Source organism: Corella eumyota, chromosome 2 (assembly GCF_963082875.1).
Source record: "Corella eumyota chromosome 2, kaCorEumy4.1, whole genome shotgun sequence".
Classification (NCBI taxonomy): Eukaryota; Metazoa; Chordata; class Ascidiacea; order Phlebobranchia; family Corellidae; genus Corella; species Corella eumyota.
In genome coordinates, this window is record NC_137491.1 from 14,366,686 (window position 1) to 14,382,365 (window position 15,680).

Genomic DNA, 15,680 nt, shown 5'->3' on the forward strand with positions numbered 1-15,680 from the left:
CAAACCAAACATTTATTATTCACTTGCTTGTTAAATCGCTTCTTACCTCGTTTTAACCGCTCCGGTTGCCAATATTGCACGCAACAACAGGTCATTCAGCCGCCATAGCGTAAATAAATGTTTAATCAAATTTAGTTTATAAAGATAATCTAGAACCAAAACAAGCGCTTGTTTTAGTTTAATTCTCGTATGATCAGGTTAAATTAAATGTCTTAATGTTAAAACTAATTAATCGAAGCTGGGAATTATAGTTATTAAATGTGTATACAATTAAAGTAATGCTAGACCTCGCGGCCCTCTATTTCCATTGTGTAACTACATACGATTAACAGTGGAGCTGAAAATAATTAAAGGCGAATTCAAGCGTCTTGAGTTAACCTTATCTACAGAGATAAATGTTAACGCTTGAGTAAATCTAAAACAGTTTTTTTACTTTGCTTCTTTGCACTATTTCCCGCGGGCATAAGCTGTTCACTGGCACTGTGGCCTACATAGCATGTTTACCTACCGCTTAGGTCGAGTTGTTGATTTGTTAGGCACAATAGATTGATAGATTAATGTACAAAGATTGACCATCTATTTTGCAGTTAATGTCAAGCGTTTTTTTTATTAAGAACAGCTAAACAACTTCAGAACAATAAAACAATAATAAGGGTGAAATAGTGACGTCTATAAGTAAAACTTTATGCGGTGTTTTTAAAAAGAAACTGAAAAAAATTACATAACAACCCAAGTACCAATTGGTGATTCTTTGGAAATAGCGAGACTTACCTGATTAACTATTTAAGCCAGAGTAAACATCTATATCAAATATTAGAAGCCTTCGAATGATACAGGAAGTGGTGTGTGTCTCAATTCATATTTTCGTACAGGGCCTAATCAAACAAACAGACTGTGTGTGACTCACTGAAACAGCATTTGCATTCGGAACCTATTGTCTGTCTAGCTGTATAAACTATTCTGATAATGTTATACAGTAAACTGTGATAACTACATTTCGCTTGGTTCTGTATATGCTTAACTTTAAAACTACCTCGAATAGTATGAGACGTAACCAAAAAATTGTCACAATCGCGATATTTTTACCTCTACCCATCTTGGTTTTTGTTATAATTTACAATAATCAGTGTTGTCTGTTTAACAGGCATTTATTTATTGAAAGAGAAAGGCTGGCCAGAAATATTCCCCAGTCTAGTGTTATTGATGTTATTGACATTAACCTCTACGTAGCTGAAGAGAGAAATATTGAGGTACCACAAATTAGCAATAAAGATATGCTTTTTAGTAGCGTTAACAAGAAAAAACTGACCAACGATGTAAAAACCAACTGTCTGAAACACCTTGAATTTCCACAAAGTCTATTGGAATTTTCAACAAAACAGAAACATAATTTATTTAAGCATTTAATCGTAAATGAAGAATATAAGTTTGTTTATTGTTATACTCCCAAAGTTGCATGTTCGAATTGGAAAAAGGTGATACAAATGCTACAAGGTAAACTGACTGTAATTGATGACCAAACAAAAGTGGATCATCAAAACGGATTTAAAACCCTCGCAGATTATACCGAAAAAGAAGCAGAAGTTATTTTGAAGGAATATTTTAAGTTTATGTTTGTCCGTAACCCTGCCAAACGCGCCCTCTCAGGTTATCGAAATAAATTCAACGAAATCGAATCGTTCTATAGAAACTATGGCAAGAAAATAATGGATATGTATCATCCAAATGAACTAGAAGACTACAAGGGAAAGGTACCAGGCGATAACGTCAAATTTGAGGATTTTCTACGTTATATCGGGGTAGGAGTTAAACCCGAAACGCTTAACGAGCATTTTATGCCAATGTCAATTTTATGTCAGCCTTGTTTGATTAACTATGACTTTATCGGAACATATGACAATATAACCGAAGATTCAGAATATGTTTTAAGAACAATAAAAGCCCCCGAAAATGTACATTTTCCAACAAGGCAGACGTGGTATAAGCCTACTTCAACTAACTATTTGTTTTACTATTACAGTCTTATACCTGAGAATATCTTAAACGATTTTATAAACACATTTTCTCTTGATTTTTTACTTTTTAATTATCCCAAGCCCTATTTTTTAAGCTCGGAAAACAAATTTCAGGAACGTGTTTTTAACTTGTACTAAAACTTAATAATAGTTTTTTAACAAAAATGATCATATCAAACTAGACACCTTATATCCATTTTACTGCACCACTTTATTTATTTGGGCAAATCTGTATTGTTTAGGTGAAATATTTATTCATTGTGATAATTTTATGTAAGTGTTGTATTTATATCGTCTTATTGCCTTGACATGTCGTTTTCCCATGTAATTAGATGTTTTATTACTAATTTTTATTAAACTTAAAAAATAAATTTTTAAATTACAAAACACAGTCCAATTTAACAACGTTTAGCCAACGTTATAATATAACTACCACATTTCTAATACTATTTCTAATGTTAAAAGTTACCTAAAGATAAATCAGGAAAAAGTTGTATAACACCGTAACAAATCCTTTTTTTAAATGTCAATAAAAGACCAATAATTACTAAAAATATTCACATTTACTAAAAAAAATTGCTAAAAAGAAACTTTATATTTATTTAACATAACCTTATCAATCCAAAAAGTGACTTAATATTTTTGTTATTATTTTACATAGAAATCAACCAAAATATTTAATTAACCTAAGATTGACATGCTAGCAATTAATTTCCGTGAATTGCTGGTTTTAATTATGACGTAATAAAAGCAAAATAATCCCCTTAGCGTGTTTCCGAGTGATATTTCGCTTGCGTATTGCACATGAAGTGAAGACAATTTTTAATCATTAAATATTAAAACAATTAAGTAAAGTAATGATAGTGTTAAGTTATGTTGTTGTAACTTAGTTTAACAGCTATGACATTTTTAGGTTTTGCTAAGAAAAACATTAACATAATCACAAGTCAAGACGTATAACTATCAGGATGCTGTCGAAAATATAAACGATTAGGTGACGTCTATTAGTGGTAAAAATTAAAAAGAAAAATAGATACAAGACAGTTTATATTACGACATGCTGACATTTGATTACTTAAATCACAAGAATAACATATTTAAGCTTTTATAGTTATAGTTTTTGCAATTTTTTTTAAATTAGCAAACAGAGATTTTACACAAAGGCAATTAAGTGCAAAGCTGAACATTTTGTACTGTTCATGCTAGCCTTTTAAAATAGAAATAAAATGGATAGGATATTTAAAATCGTGTGCTTGTTGTTACCAATACATAACATTGGTGCTAACAATTTTGGAACCTCTGCTGCAACCTATATCAATCCGACATCAACTTACAATGAAACGACACATTTTGGATATTCAATGTCTAGTCCGATCTATGATTCTGTTTCAAAAGATTTTAGGTAATTATTTTGGGGCTCTATTAGCGTCGTCCGCCAAATTTATAATTGCAAAAAGCGCGGAATTTTTATTACCTTACCCTAATCTTCCTTTGTGAATTCCGCCCTTTTCCGCATTTATTTTAGTACTACCAGTATAAGCGGGCGGAAGACGCTAAAAGAGCCCTATTATTTTTAGAACAATCTGTTTAAATGTTTTTATTTTTTTTGACAAAGCAACCTTTTAAGGGGTAGTTTTCTATTCTGCCAGTTATTAATTCTGGCACAATCTATAGGGATAGTTGTAAAACCTTTAGCAGGAAAACTATGAAGTCAGTAGTACCATACTATTTTATGCTGGCACAATAATAATCACACTTATAAATGGCACAATAATACATGCAGGAAGTAATCAAGCTTTAGCCTTGGTAGTCAATATAACTAACTTTTACAAAAGTAACTTATTGTATTCTTTATAAATTTAAAATACCACGAATTAAAAAAAAACAACAATTAACTATGATGGAATTTGTAACGTTTTAACAATCAACCGATATTGTTTTCTTTAAATTTAGCTAGCATTTAAAAACCTTATATTCTAACACCTAGCAAAAACTAATAATTTTTTTTTTATTTGCAGTATTTTAATAGGCGCGCCAACATTTACAAAAAACAATGAAAAGGGTTTAATTTATAAAGTTAGCGCCAATATCGGTACAAATAAAATAAGAAGCAGCCCTACTTCTTTGTTTACTGCACAATACGACGCAACTGAAAAAAATGCGGTCGTCAGAAACGATTCAGCGCTCGGGTTAAATATTGCTTCCAAACAAAACAGGGTTTCAGTAAGTAAATTCATACTTTTTTAATACTATAGTATCCCAATAAAAAATTTAAAAAGTTAACCCGTTATTTAAAAGATATTTGTAACTTATAACAGTAACTACAGAACTAGTCAGTAAAACGTAAAATTCTGACAATGTGCTTTGTTTAGACATGTGCTCCTTTAATGTATCGACAATGTAAGGACGATACACGGATTGTAAGTGGAGCTTGTTTTCAAAGTGCAAATCATGGAACTGAATGGAATGACCAACCTAAACCAGCAGTACAAGGTTTTTATTTAATTAGCGTAACAATAAGAAAATTTAAAAGTTTGTTAGAAAAGCATTTTTTTATATTGAATAATTTTTTTTATGACTCCTATATTTCTTAAATTGTGGGACAATAATCAATAATATCCCAAGCTGCAAAAGACAACTCAAGCCTGTATAGGGGATACAGATGTTACTATATGTTTGATCCATGTAATCGATTTTTCCACATCTAGAATAATTTTTTTTAAATGAATCATATTATATTTGGTTAACAAATAACTATTAACTATAGAGTATGTCATATTAACAGATTGCCCGACCGACGCTGTTGACCTAATATTCGTATTGGATGGCTCATTTTCAGTAGGTCTTAGCAACTTCGGGCTTGTAAAGCAATGGGTAGTGGATCTTTCCAGAAGTTTTGACATCGCGAACGACGACCACATTGGTGTCATTCAGTATTCTCATTGGTATGAGTTCAGGTATATCATTTTAATAGTTTAATAAATAGATCAATGCACTTTGTTAATTTAAACACCTCAGAATAAAACATTTTCTTCTATTTTTCTGTCCCAAATTTAGCAAGTTTTTGAACTGTATTCATGTTTGCTTTTTTCAAAACTAGTTTATTTTCAAAATAAATAAACGGTTGATAAACGTGATATTAAATATCTCATTTAGTCTTATGCCAAAAAACTGCGGTGGTTTACGTGTGCAATCGCGATTAATAAATAAGATCGTGACGTCATATAATGTTATTGTCTTGGCACAGGTTTCGTTTAGGACAAACTGATTAGCTACGGATATGTTTATTTTATTAGGATTTGTGCAGTCTATCGGTTTAGATTTATAATGCTTTAACTTTTACTAATTACCCTATGACGTAATATTAAAACATTTATTCTGTCTTGTCTACCTGCAAATGGTGTTTAAGTAAAAAATAATCAAATAAACGTCGCAGTTTTTAATAAAACCAAAATATTTTTGTGGTATTTTATAACTATTCGACGACAAATTGTAAAATTTAAGACAATATGGCTAAGTAAATTTACTTATTAGAAAATTTTAACATGTATAACTTTGCGTTAAAATTTTAGATCGGATGACAACCAAGCCTACTTACGAACTGAAATTTCCCTTGGAGAATATAAAGACCAGGTTCTATTCACAGTAAGTTTTATTAATATATCATTGTTATTTTAAACTATGCAATTATTTCTTTTTAACAACAGTTTTTTGTTAAAATAAACGAATAATTTTTTTTATTTTGCTATTAAGTTTTTTAATACCAATATTTTTCACAAGTATTTAAAAAAATTAAATTTTTTAGCAACTTGTTATTAAACAAAAATCTTAGTAATTAAATTTTAAAGTAATTAATCAAATCGGTTTACTCGTATTTCGAACACTCAAACAATGACGTCATCTAAAGACGTGACGTCAAACTATATAAACCTTTTTCTGGTTACTACAGTAGGAAATTACAGCGTGTCGTTTTACGAAATGAATAATAATCTTGTTTTAAAAATTATTCATTTTTTTATGGAACCAGCCATACTAAATGACAACTAACAAAATTGATAATCTCCAATATTAACAAATCAATTGACCAAACAAGCAATTTCTCTGAAAACAAAATTTCGAAAGCGACATTTTACTGAAATTTAGGTCAACCCATTTATTTATTAAAAAATATAATTATTTTTAGATTGGGCTGGGGTAAGCTAGAGTTAATATAAAATATTATATTGTTGGTAAAAAAGAGTTTTTAGAAATATGATTTTTGGTCAAATGTCTATTCGGTAACAGCTTTAGGGTCATATAATAGTGTTCCTATACAATTTTTTTTCTTTTTTAAATATCAGTAGCACTTTTTCCTAAAAATACACTGTTTTTTCCTAGAATGCTGTAAGAGTAATTCCCCTACACGGCTTTACAACTTACACGGCGCATGCAATAAATAAAACTGTTCGTGATTTTCAAAGTTCGTCGAGGTTTAATGATCCTGAAGTTGCTAAAGTTATGATTCTTTTAACTGATGGAAAGTAAGTCTTCTTGCAATTTTTGCAAACTAAATTAGTTTGATCCTTGATATACTCTCTAAAAACAATATTTTGTTATCTTTTATTTTCGATCGTCAACCTCCGTCTCGTAAATTTGCTTTATGGCCGTTTGAATATAATTTATCGCTAAACTGATTTGCTTGTTGGGTATTGGCATAGAGTTTACACTGTTGATAGCCCTAAGGATTAAACCCAGGACCTCATGTAGCAAAGCCAAGTGTTCTAATCACTGCACAAAGATGTTATTTAAATTAAATTCTTGGTCAAAATTTAAAAGATATAAAAATTTTTAATAAATTTTAACGAAGCATCTGTTGCTAACACAAGTATGTGGCAGACTTTTACAAACCAAATTTTTTTGCGCTGATTTTATTAAGGCTAGTTTTAAGAAAAAGCCACACAATAATTAAAGTTTTTTTAAATCGTGTTCAAAAAATTATTAATTAGTTTAAATTTAAAGGTTATATTATAATAGATAAAAACGCGCCCTTAATTTGTTCTAATTTAATTTAATTTTCAACAGCGCAGATGATTTTACAGAATTACAAGGTGCATCAAATTACGCTAGGTCGCTGGGGATTAAAACTATCGCAGTCGGTGTTGGAGATATTAAACATGGACAACTACAGGTAACATGTATTATTATTTGTTATACTATAACAACAATCACATAATTGTAGCCGTTTTTAGATATATTTGATATTTTATGTATGTATCTTTATCCTCAATGTGGGAAAGTCGAGTGCGCGACATAAACATAGAGTAACATCAGTTACTCCGACCCAGTCTCGAGTTGCCTGTGACAGTTTGGGATATTATAAATTATAATTCCACGACAATTATACTGCTGATTAAGTGTTGGCTTCAGCAGGAGTCCATACCGTTTATAGCGTCTTACTCAAGGGCGCTACAGTATAAGAAAAATTTCATATTGAAAAATTTCATATTAAAAAAAAAAATTCTTATATTAAAAAATTTCATTAAGAAAAGTTTTTATTTTAGGTTATTGGCAATGGTGAAATAGGAAATGACGAAAACGTTTTCACTGTTACTGACTTTGCTGGTTTACAAGACATCATCGAAATATTAAAAACTTCGATTGCAAGTCGTCTTGAAGGTACGTTTACATTGTATAGGCCAAAATATGTGATTGTCAAACCGGTAATTAATCATTTGTTTGAGTTTTTATTTAAGTTAATGACCTAATAATGTTTTTTTTGGGTGAGTTGCAAATACCTTTAACCATTAATATAAAATTGCCTTTGATATTTTTTGACCTTCAACTTGCTAGCATATGTTTTGCCTTTTGTTATCTATGCTTTGGAAATTAATTAAAATTTTTCGTGGTTATTTTAAAAATGAAATAACTTTTGGCACATTTGGGTTTAGTAGCTTAAGTATAGTATATTTACTTAAGTTATTTTCAGGAGGAGAAAGGGTAAATAACTTGGAATATTCGGAAATTGGAATTTCAGGAGAATTTAGTAAGGTAAGTCTGTTACTAGTACATTTTACTCTTTCTTTTCACTATCAACCTATTCCGTTACGTTCTTTATTATTCGCGATCTCAGCCTCGAACACTTTATAATGCTGTTTTAATTTTTTGATATAGTTTGCAACAATTAGCAGTCTATAAATAACCAAAAAGTAATACGAATTTAATATGAGAAAATCGTATTAACTTGTCGATTGTGTGGTAGGCTCTACTAAACTTTGCAGGCCTACTGCTTAATGTTTATTTGGGCATAAAAAATTGGGAAACCTAATTAGGAGCATTCTGGTCTATATAAAAAGTTACATTTGCCGCCGTTACTAAAATGTAACTTAATTTTATTTTGGTTAAATTGTACCCTGTCTGTTCGGAGCACTTTCTTAAACAAGGTTTTTTTTAAAAATACTTTTTTAGAGATTTACCTTTTGGTGATAGGTTTTTGGTAGCTTATATAAAACTTATTTCGCGTACTGTTATTTGTAAGCAAAATACACAAGAATAAAATCCAATAACCCAAGTTGCTTATTAGCATTTACTCTATTAAATAGTGTCAAAACTACCTAAATTTTCGTACCGCTTAAACAGTACTTCTCGCTATTTGGCTGGAAGAGTTTGAAGGCCGAATAATCTGTCTACCGTTTGGAAAAATCAATTTTAACTTTGGATCTTAATTTAATTTATATAAGTTTAATGAAAACATTTTATAAAATTGGCCAACAAAATACCAAATGCGGATGGAGAATTGGAAATATTTTTAGGTTATAAAAAAATTTGTTATCAAAAATATTAAGAACGTTTATGAAGAATGGTAAACACTACAAATGTAATAACAAGTATTTTTATACTTATATTTTTTGTACTGAGGATAAATTTAATTTTAAAATATATTGAGAGAACATTTGTTTGTTTACGATATTATTTTTCGTTGTAGCGTTTTTCATACACGAAAAAGTTGGCGATTTGTCAAGTGACAAAATTGCTTTTTTGTGTGTTTTGCACGCACCAGTAACACCAGCAAAACGGGAAAAAATTAACATAAATTGAAGAAGGCACAAAAATACGACCTAAAACAAAAATAACATTTTAATATATTTTAATATATAAATAGAACCAGCTTGAGAATAAATATACCTGACTGAATATGCATGTTGATTTTTCATTAATTTAATAAAAAATAAGATGGCTCTGGTAAGAAAACATAAACTTGTCACGAAAAATTGCATGTTACTCAGGGCTGTAGGGCAGGCAGGGTGTGACAGAAAATAAACCTATTAAAGAACGGCATTTTACAAAATAGTTATGTACATACTAACTAATATTAAAAGTTATTTAAATTCTATATTAATATTTGAGTGATCCAGGGTTAATTATTATGTATATTTGCACTAAAAGTTGCATTTAGATTTTTAATTGCTTTGATGCTTTGCAACTTTTTTTTACACTGTGGTTTTTGTATAGGTCTATAATTAGAGTACCTATAGAATATTCTGGTTCAAATGTCCATTAAGTAAAAAGGTGATGATATGATGGTATTATTATTTTTACCCAGTCTCTAGCAATGGAGATTAAACTCAAGACCTCATGTAGTGAAGCCAAATGTTCCAACCACTACACATGCAGCGCCCCCTAAGCCTAATCTTTAAATATTAAAATTTTAGTACATAAGGTTAGTATTTAAATATTAGGAAATAGTTTATTTGAATAATTTTAAAATTATTTTTTTCATTGTGTAAAGACTATTTGTATAATTTGCTATGACAAAAAGGAACAAATTTAAACTTGTAAAAGTAACCAATATTTTGTACCCTCGAATAAAACTTAATAAAGACTGATTGGTTTTGAGTTGAAAATGTTCAAAAGATTAAAATGTTTTTTTTAGTTTTTTAACAATTTAAAAAAAATGGATGCTCTGTTAAGGCCTTATGCATTTAAAGCTGCTAGAGCAGCAGGGTTTACTACTGTAGTTGCTTGTGGATTATGTGTTGTTGCATTTAAACTACACAAACTAAGAAGTTTACAAAAAAGGGCTGCTGAGAAAAGAAAACATGATCATGCAGAGATTTTGAAACAACTGCAAAGTCTGGAAAATTTAAATGTATAAATAATATTTATTTTATTTTTTGGTAATTTTTATATGTAAACATATAAGAAAAAACTTGTTAATATGCAAAACAGAACACTGTGGTTAAACATGTCTTAGGTTTGATTCACGCTGGTAGCGCTCAGTTTTGAGTTAGCTTTAGCTGTTTGGGATATTATTAACTATATTTGTCAAATACTTTTATGCCGATTAGTTTTTGGTTTGGCAGGTGTTCATATCATTTGTAGTGCCTAACTTTAGGGAGCTTCAACACAAACCAAGCACAAGTCAAACCAAGGACTTTATGTGATAAAGTCTAGTATTCTAACAACTACACAATGCCTCTGATAAACATATATAGTCAAAAACGTTTTCTAGTATGTTTATTCAATTATTTTAGAAAATTCTACACTTACTATATTTCTAGTTCTTTTAAATTTAATTTAAGGTTAAAGAACGAAATAAAATACTTAAAATGAAACCAGAAGATTTAATTCTTGCTGCACAACAAGGAAAATTGGACCCAAAGAAAATTCTTCAAGCCTATATGTACAAGGTAATATGTATCAAGAAAACAATGGTAACAATAAAATTCCATATAAGAATAAAAACTAACCTTTCTAAGAAACTAAAACTTGTATGTCATTTAGCTCTAGCATTTTTATGTGCAAATATTGTCTATAGATTTTTGTTACAAAACTAATTTAATATTTTTTTTATTTAATTATTTTTTATGTAAAATGATTGACTTAACAACCAAAACGTAGATTAACATTTTTTACTCTGACCCGTATCTCAGTTGACTTTTAGAATAATAGTTTTATTAAGAGTAGTTTAATGGTATATACATTATTGTGAATAGAATTTTGTGTTTTGAATCATTAAACCTTATTTTTGAAGGCATGTTATGATACTCAAGAATTGAACTCAATAACTTGCATAATAAAAGAATGTTATGAAGTTGCTGCTAAGTTATCAGATAATGAAGAAAAGGGGTTATTGTATGGACTTCCTGTTAGTCTAAAGGAATGCATTAAAATCAAGGTTAAAAAGTTTTTTTATAAAAATAGTTTTATTCGTACTTAAAATTGTTCTATTTTTTTGCATTTAAAGTTGTTTGAGCTTTCGATGTTTAATAAAAAATTTTTTTCAAAAAAGGAAAATTAAAATAAATTTTGAAACCCTTGACTTCTTATAGTGAGGTAAAGTGTTTTAAATTTTTTTAACCCTTGTTCAGACTCTCAGTTTACATTAGGGATAATTAAACATAAATTTTATTTGTTTGTCAAAGGGAACTGATGCAACTATTGGAATTTCCAAATTGATTGATGTCAAAGCAGCCGAGGATGCTGTAATTGCAAGAGTTTTAAAGCACTGTGGGGCTGTCCCTTATGTGAAAACCAATGTAGTGCAGCTTATGCTAAGGTTGAATTAATCTACATTTGTTTATGCAAAAGTTATTTTGGTTTTGATCTTAACTGCTTCCTTACTGTGGAGCCCTTAAGGAAGGTTTTATCAGGCAAATATATTAATTATATCCCAAAGTCAACTTGAAATTGGTTTAGGGTGACATATGTTTCAGTATATTTTGACTGTAAAGTTGGCATAGCTACACGCGAATGAAAAGGAAAAAATAATTACAAAATTTTGATTAAAGAAATATTAATTCATGTTAATGGAGTAAAATCGTACTTCTCATTTCGAGAACAAACCAATATAAAAATTAATAATTTTTTTAAATTTTAGCTTTGAGGGAAGTAACCCTATATATGGGGAATCCCACAACCCTCATAACATGCGCCTGACAACTGGGGGTTCATCATCTGGGGAAGGGGCAATAGTGGGTTCGGGTGGTTCCCCTCTGGGCTTTGGAACTGACATCGCAGGAAGTATTCGGGTTCCCGCCCATATGTGTGGAATAGCAGGGCTTAAACCGACAATGAACAGAATAAGCAAGAAGGGGATTCAAAGTTTGTTTTTTATTTTTTTAATTTATATAATATTATTAAAAATATTTATATAAATTTGGTTTTTGGTTGGATGACAATAATGATTAAAACTATCTTTCACCAATAAACTGTTGTGCTAATCCAGGGTTTGCCAATATTTTAGCCTTAATGAATCAAATTACAAACCTAAAGAATTGAAGGGCTATATAGCAAAAATACAAATACAAGATTTTTTTCTATTTTAATGTTTCTTAAAAAATTTACTTAAAATTTATGTGTTCAGGTTCTTTACCAAGCCAAACCTTGTTATGTTCAACAGTAGGACCAATGGCAAAGGATGTTGACACTCTGGTTGTTGCCATGACAGCACTTCTGTGTCCGATGATGTTTCAACTTGACTTGGATGTTCCTCCTCTACCTTTTAATGAAGAGGTAAGAAGGTTACCTTTTTGTGACAAAAAACATTCTATTAAATTTTTATTCTAATGTTGGCACCATAGTGTATTGGTTAAATCACTTGGCTGCACAGCAAAAGTCTCGAGGTTTGAACTTTGCTGTTTCTGTGTTTTAGCATCCTTTAATAAAAATAGTCTTAATAATATTTTAAACTGCCTAAGAAAACTTGATACAGGGTTAAGGAAACAACCATAACCTTATGTTTAGGCCACGAAGTCTGCCTTTTCGCATCGAAAATAATAATATAGAAATATCATCCCAAAGATATTAATCAATTTAAAAAAGTAAAACAGTTTTTAGTTAAATTTATTAAAATAACTTTATTATAAAATTGAGTGCTAAATTTAATAGTTAAATGTGGTTTTAACTTACTGTAGTAACTAAAACTTTCTAAAACTACATTTATAGTGAATAAATTATCAAAAATCTTAGATTTATTTGTCAAAAAGAAAGTTAAGAATTGGTTATTACGATGATGATGGTTACAATAAACCTATTCCGGCAATCCAAAGAGCTCTACACATTGCTAAAGATGCACTGGAAAGTGCTGGACATACTTTGGTGAAATTTCCTGTTCCAAATGTGGCAGAAGCTATGAGAATTTCATCAGCTGGTTTGTTCTTCCTAATGCATGTGGTGTAGTGGTTAAAACATTTAGCTACAGTGCATGGGGCCCCCGTTTTGATTTCCACTGCTTCCATGCTGTAGCAACCTTAAGTGAAGCGCTATAAATAATACAAACTCTTGCAGGACTAAAAACATAATTATTATTTTTTTTTTCAAAAAAATTTCAAAAATTCACTATTATTATATATTAAATCGTAAAACTCTCCGTAATATATCAAAATTTGGTCTTAGAAATTTTTTAATCAAAACTTTTACAGCGGTATATGCTGATGGCGGCAAAGGTATAATAAGATTAATGAAAGATGAAAAAGTTGATATCAGAGGTAAGGACCAATATCGAAAGTGGATTATTTCGCCGTTTTTCAGAACTCTGAAATATTACTTTAAATGGTTAAGGGTAGGTTTATATTAGCTTACACAATAGTATATACTTAAATTGTATTAAAATGCGTTTAAACCATATCTGCATATTTCTTGTGTGTGGGTGTGCAAACAGCTTATTTACATGTACTTAAGTTTAGTTTGACATATGTATCTTTTAAACTCATTACACATGTTGTACAAGTTACGCACAGCCAATATAGAAGGACCCCTTTTATATTTCAAAAAAGTTAAACCTTTAATTTTGTTTTGTTAAAGATTTTTTATATAAATTTCCCCATGATGTAAAAAGGTTAACTTTACAGCTAAACATTTGGCATTTATACTCTGACCTAGTTATAAAATATATTAGGCAGTTTTAAACATCATGATAATGTTGCCAGATAATTATTCTGAAAACATATGGTTTTAAACCAAATACTTTATGTAGTAATTACAAAGCTTTAGACCAATTCACCATGTTGCCATATATGAGATTTGAAGATCATTTTTCCCCCATTTTATAAAGAAAAATTTTATTTACCTATTAAATTTATTTATTTTTAGTATCCACGAATAGCAGAGGATGATTTTTTTTACGGGGGTGGAAATGGATCGGTTGATCGACTATGGGGTTTAGTTGCCCTAGCAAAAGCCTACAAAAAACAGTTCTGTGACCTCTGGAACTCTCATGAACTCGATGCCCTGATTTGTCCTCCTTTTCCTGTTGTTGCTTGTGAGAAAGGATCAATTTCAAATATGACAGGTAATATGTTATTGTGTTTAATTTTTCATTTTTTTTATTTATTTGTTATTGATGTGAGAATAACAGCTACCACATCACCATCAGCTTTACAAATTATAAGGCATGATTGTTTTATAGTTAATTGGGAAATTGTTATTGGTAATACCATTTATGGCTTACCATTTAAAGCTTAAGCTACAGCATGGAGACAATGGGGGGGCCTGTATACCTTGCATTATTTTAATTTTGTTTTATTGTAATTTATACCACTTTTGTCTAACAGTCGGCTATAAATTTTCATAAACACAGTGCTAGTATTATTTAAAGTCAAATTTGAAAGTCTGCTACCTGGTTCGAATAAATAAAACATATTTATCCAAAATTTCTTTCAAATTATTACATTCACATAATAAACTTAAATATATATATATTTTTTAAGCACTTATGAGTTATTCAACATTGTACACTCTTCTCAACTATTCTGCTGGTGTGGTCCCTGTAACTAAAGTAACATCTGCTGATATTAAAGGCCTTGATGATTATAAAGGGCATTATGGAGACCCATGGGACAAAAACATTAAAACAGTAATTTATTTGATTATAATTTTTATAACTTTTCGTACCATTAATAGCATATTGCTTAGGGTTGCTATGGCACGAGTGCAGTTGGAATTAAACTTATGACCTTATGCTGTAAAACCAAGTGTTTAAACCACTACCCTACACTTTACTAAACTAAATTGCGAGTTTATAGAACAGATTTTGCAATATCTCTTTTTTATAAACAGGTATTATTTATTCACTAATATACAAAAATGTTTTTTGCAATAATTTTAAACTTAGGCATGCAAAGGAGCAGAGGGGATGCCTGTGGCTGTACAATGTGTTGCCCCAACATGGCAAGATGAAATGTGTCTTCGTGTTATGAAAGAAGTAGAATCCATTGTGCAATATTCTTAGTGTTTGATGTTTAACTAAATTTAATTAAACTTCAAGTTTGCAATAAATTGTATTTCATTAATGTATTTTGCTTTAAAAAATAAGCACTCCTTAACCTATTCCGAATTTCATCGATTTAGCATTGTGTAGTTACCTAAGGACAATAACTGTTTTACCATTTTAGCAATTGTAAATATATGTATCCTGTTTGTATAAATGTAAGATATTTATGATTATGCCGCTTTTTATACTTCGCACTGTTTTAAAATTGCTGCCATTAAAAATATTCTAAAAATGTGTAAGTTTGTACTGGCTTTGCAGTTAAGGGCTAAAGTTTTGCACAACGTTTAAGGCTTAACATTTTTGTCCAGCCTGCGCAAGTATTTAGTTTCTAATTTTTAATGCTCACACAGTCTTAAACGTAGGTTATTTTGTTTAAAAAAAACAATTTATGCAAAAAAAAAACAATTTACACAAAA

General features: G+C 29.9%; 3 protein-coding genes across 3 annotated transcripts; all 3 read left to right on the forward strand.

Annotated features, from left to right (window-relative positions):
* Nucleotides 1-490: 490 nt before the first annotated feature.
* Nucleotides 491-2,766, forward strand: LOC145741258 (carbohydrate sulfotransferase 14-like). Its single transcript, XM_082558815.1, has one exon. The coding sequence runs from the start codon at nt 1,014-1,016 to the stop codon at nt 2,151-2,153; it is 1,140 nt and encodes a 379-aa protein (XP_082414941.1). The 5' UTR covers nt 491-1,013; the 3' UTR covers nt 2,154-2,766.
* A 475-nt stretch (nt 2,767-3,241) lies between these two features.
* Nucleotides 3,242-8,141, forward strand: LOC145742491 (vitrin-like). The gene is made up of 9 exons (XM_082560265.1): nt 3,242-3,417; nt 4,034-4,238; nt 4,388-4,508; nt 4,801-4,972; nt 5,588-5,660; nt 6,393-6,535; nt 7,077-7,182; nt 7,556-7,670; nt 7,981-8,141. The coding sequence occupies exons 1-9, from the start codon at nt 3,242-3,244 to the stop codon at nt 8,139-8,141; spliced, it is 1,272 nt and encodes a 423-aa protein (XP_082416391.1).
* Nucleotides 8,142-9,409: 1,268 nt separating this feature from the next.
* On the forward strand, nt 9,410-15,471 carry LOC145742051 (fatty-acid amide hydrolase 1-like). Its single transcript, XM_082559793.1, has 11 exons — nt 9,410-10,140; nt 10,574-10,681; nt 11,026-11,169; nt 11,417-11,550; nt 11,872-12,095; nt 12,358-12,506; nt 12,963-13,143; nt 13,415-13,554; nt 14,085-14,283; nt 14,702-14,847; nt 15,106-15,471. Exons 1-11 carry the CDS (start codon nt 9,946-9,948, stop codon nt 15,220-15,222), a joined length of 1,737 nt encoding a protein of 578 aa, XP_082415919.1. The 5' UTR covers nt 9,410-9,945; the 3' UTR covers nt 15,223-15,471.
* Nucleotides 15,472-15,680: the final 209 nt, after the last annotated feature.

Coding starts and splice junctions, on each gene's coding strand:
- LOC145742051 (XM_082559793.1), top strand. CDS start 9,946: ATGGATGCTCTGTTAAGGCCTTATGCATTTAAAGCTGCTAGAGCAGCA. Junction 11,170..11,416: donor AGGAATGCATTAAAATCAAG/GTTAAAAAGTTT, acceptor TGTTTGTCAAAG/GGAACTGATGCAACTATTGG. Junction 13,555..14,084: donor ATTACTTTAAATGGTTAAGG/GTAGGTTTATAT, acceptor ATTTATTTTTAG/TATCCACGAATAGCAGAGGA.
- LOC145742491 (XM_082560265.1), top strand. CDS start 3,242: ATGGATAGGATATTTAAAATCGTGTGCTTGTTGTTACCAATACATAAC. Junction 5,661..6,392: donor AAGACCAGGTTCTATTCACA/GTAAGTTTTATT, acceptor GTTTTTTCCTAG/AATGCTGTAAGAGTAATTCC. Junction 7,183..7,555: donor TTAAACATGGACAACTACAG/GTAACATGTATT, acceptor TTTTTATTTTAG/GTTATTGGCAATGGTGAAAT.
- LOC145741258 (XM_082558815.1), top strand. CDS start 1,014: ATGCTTAACTTTAAAACTACCTCGAATAGTATGAGACGTAACCAAAAA.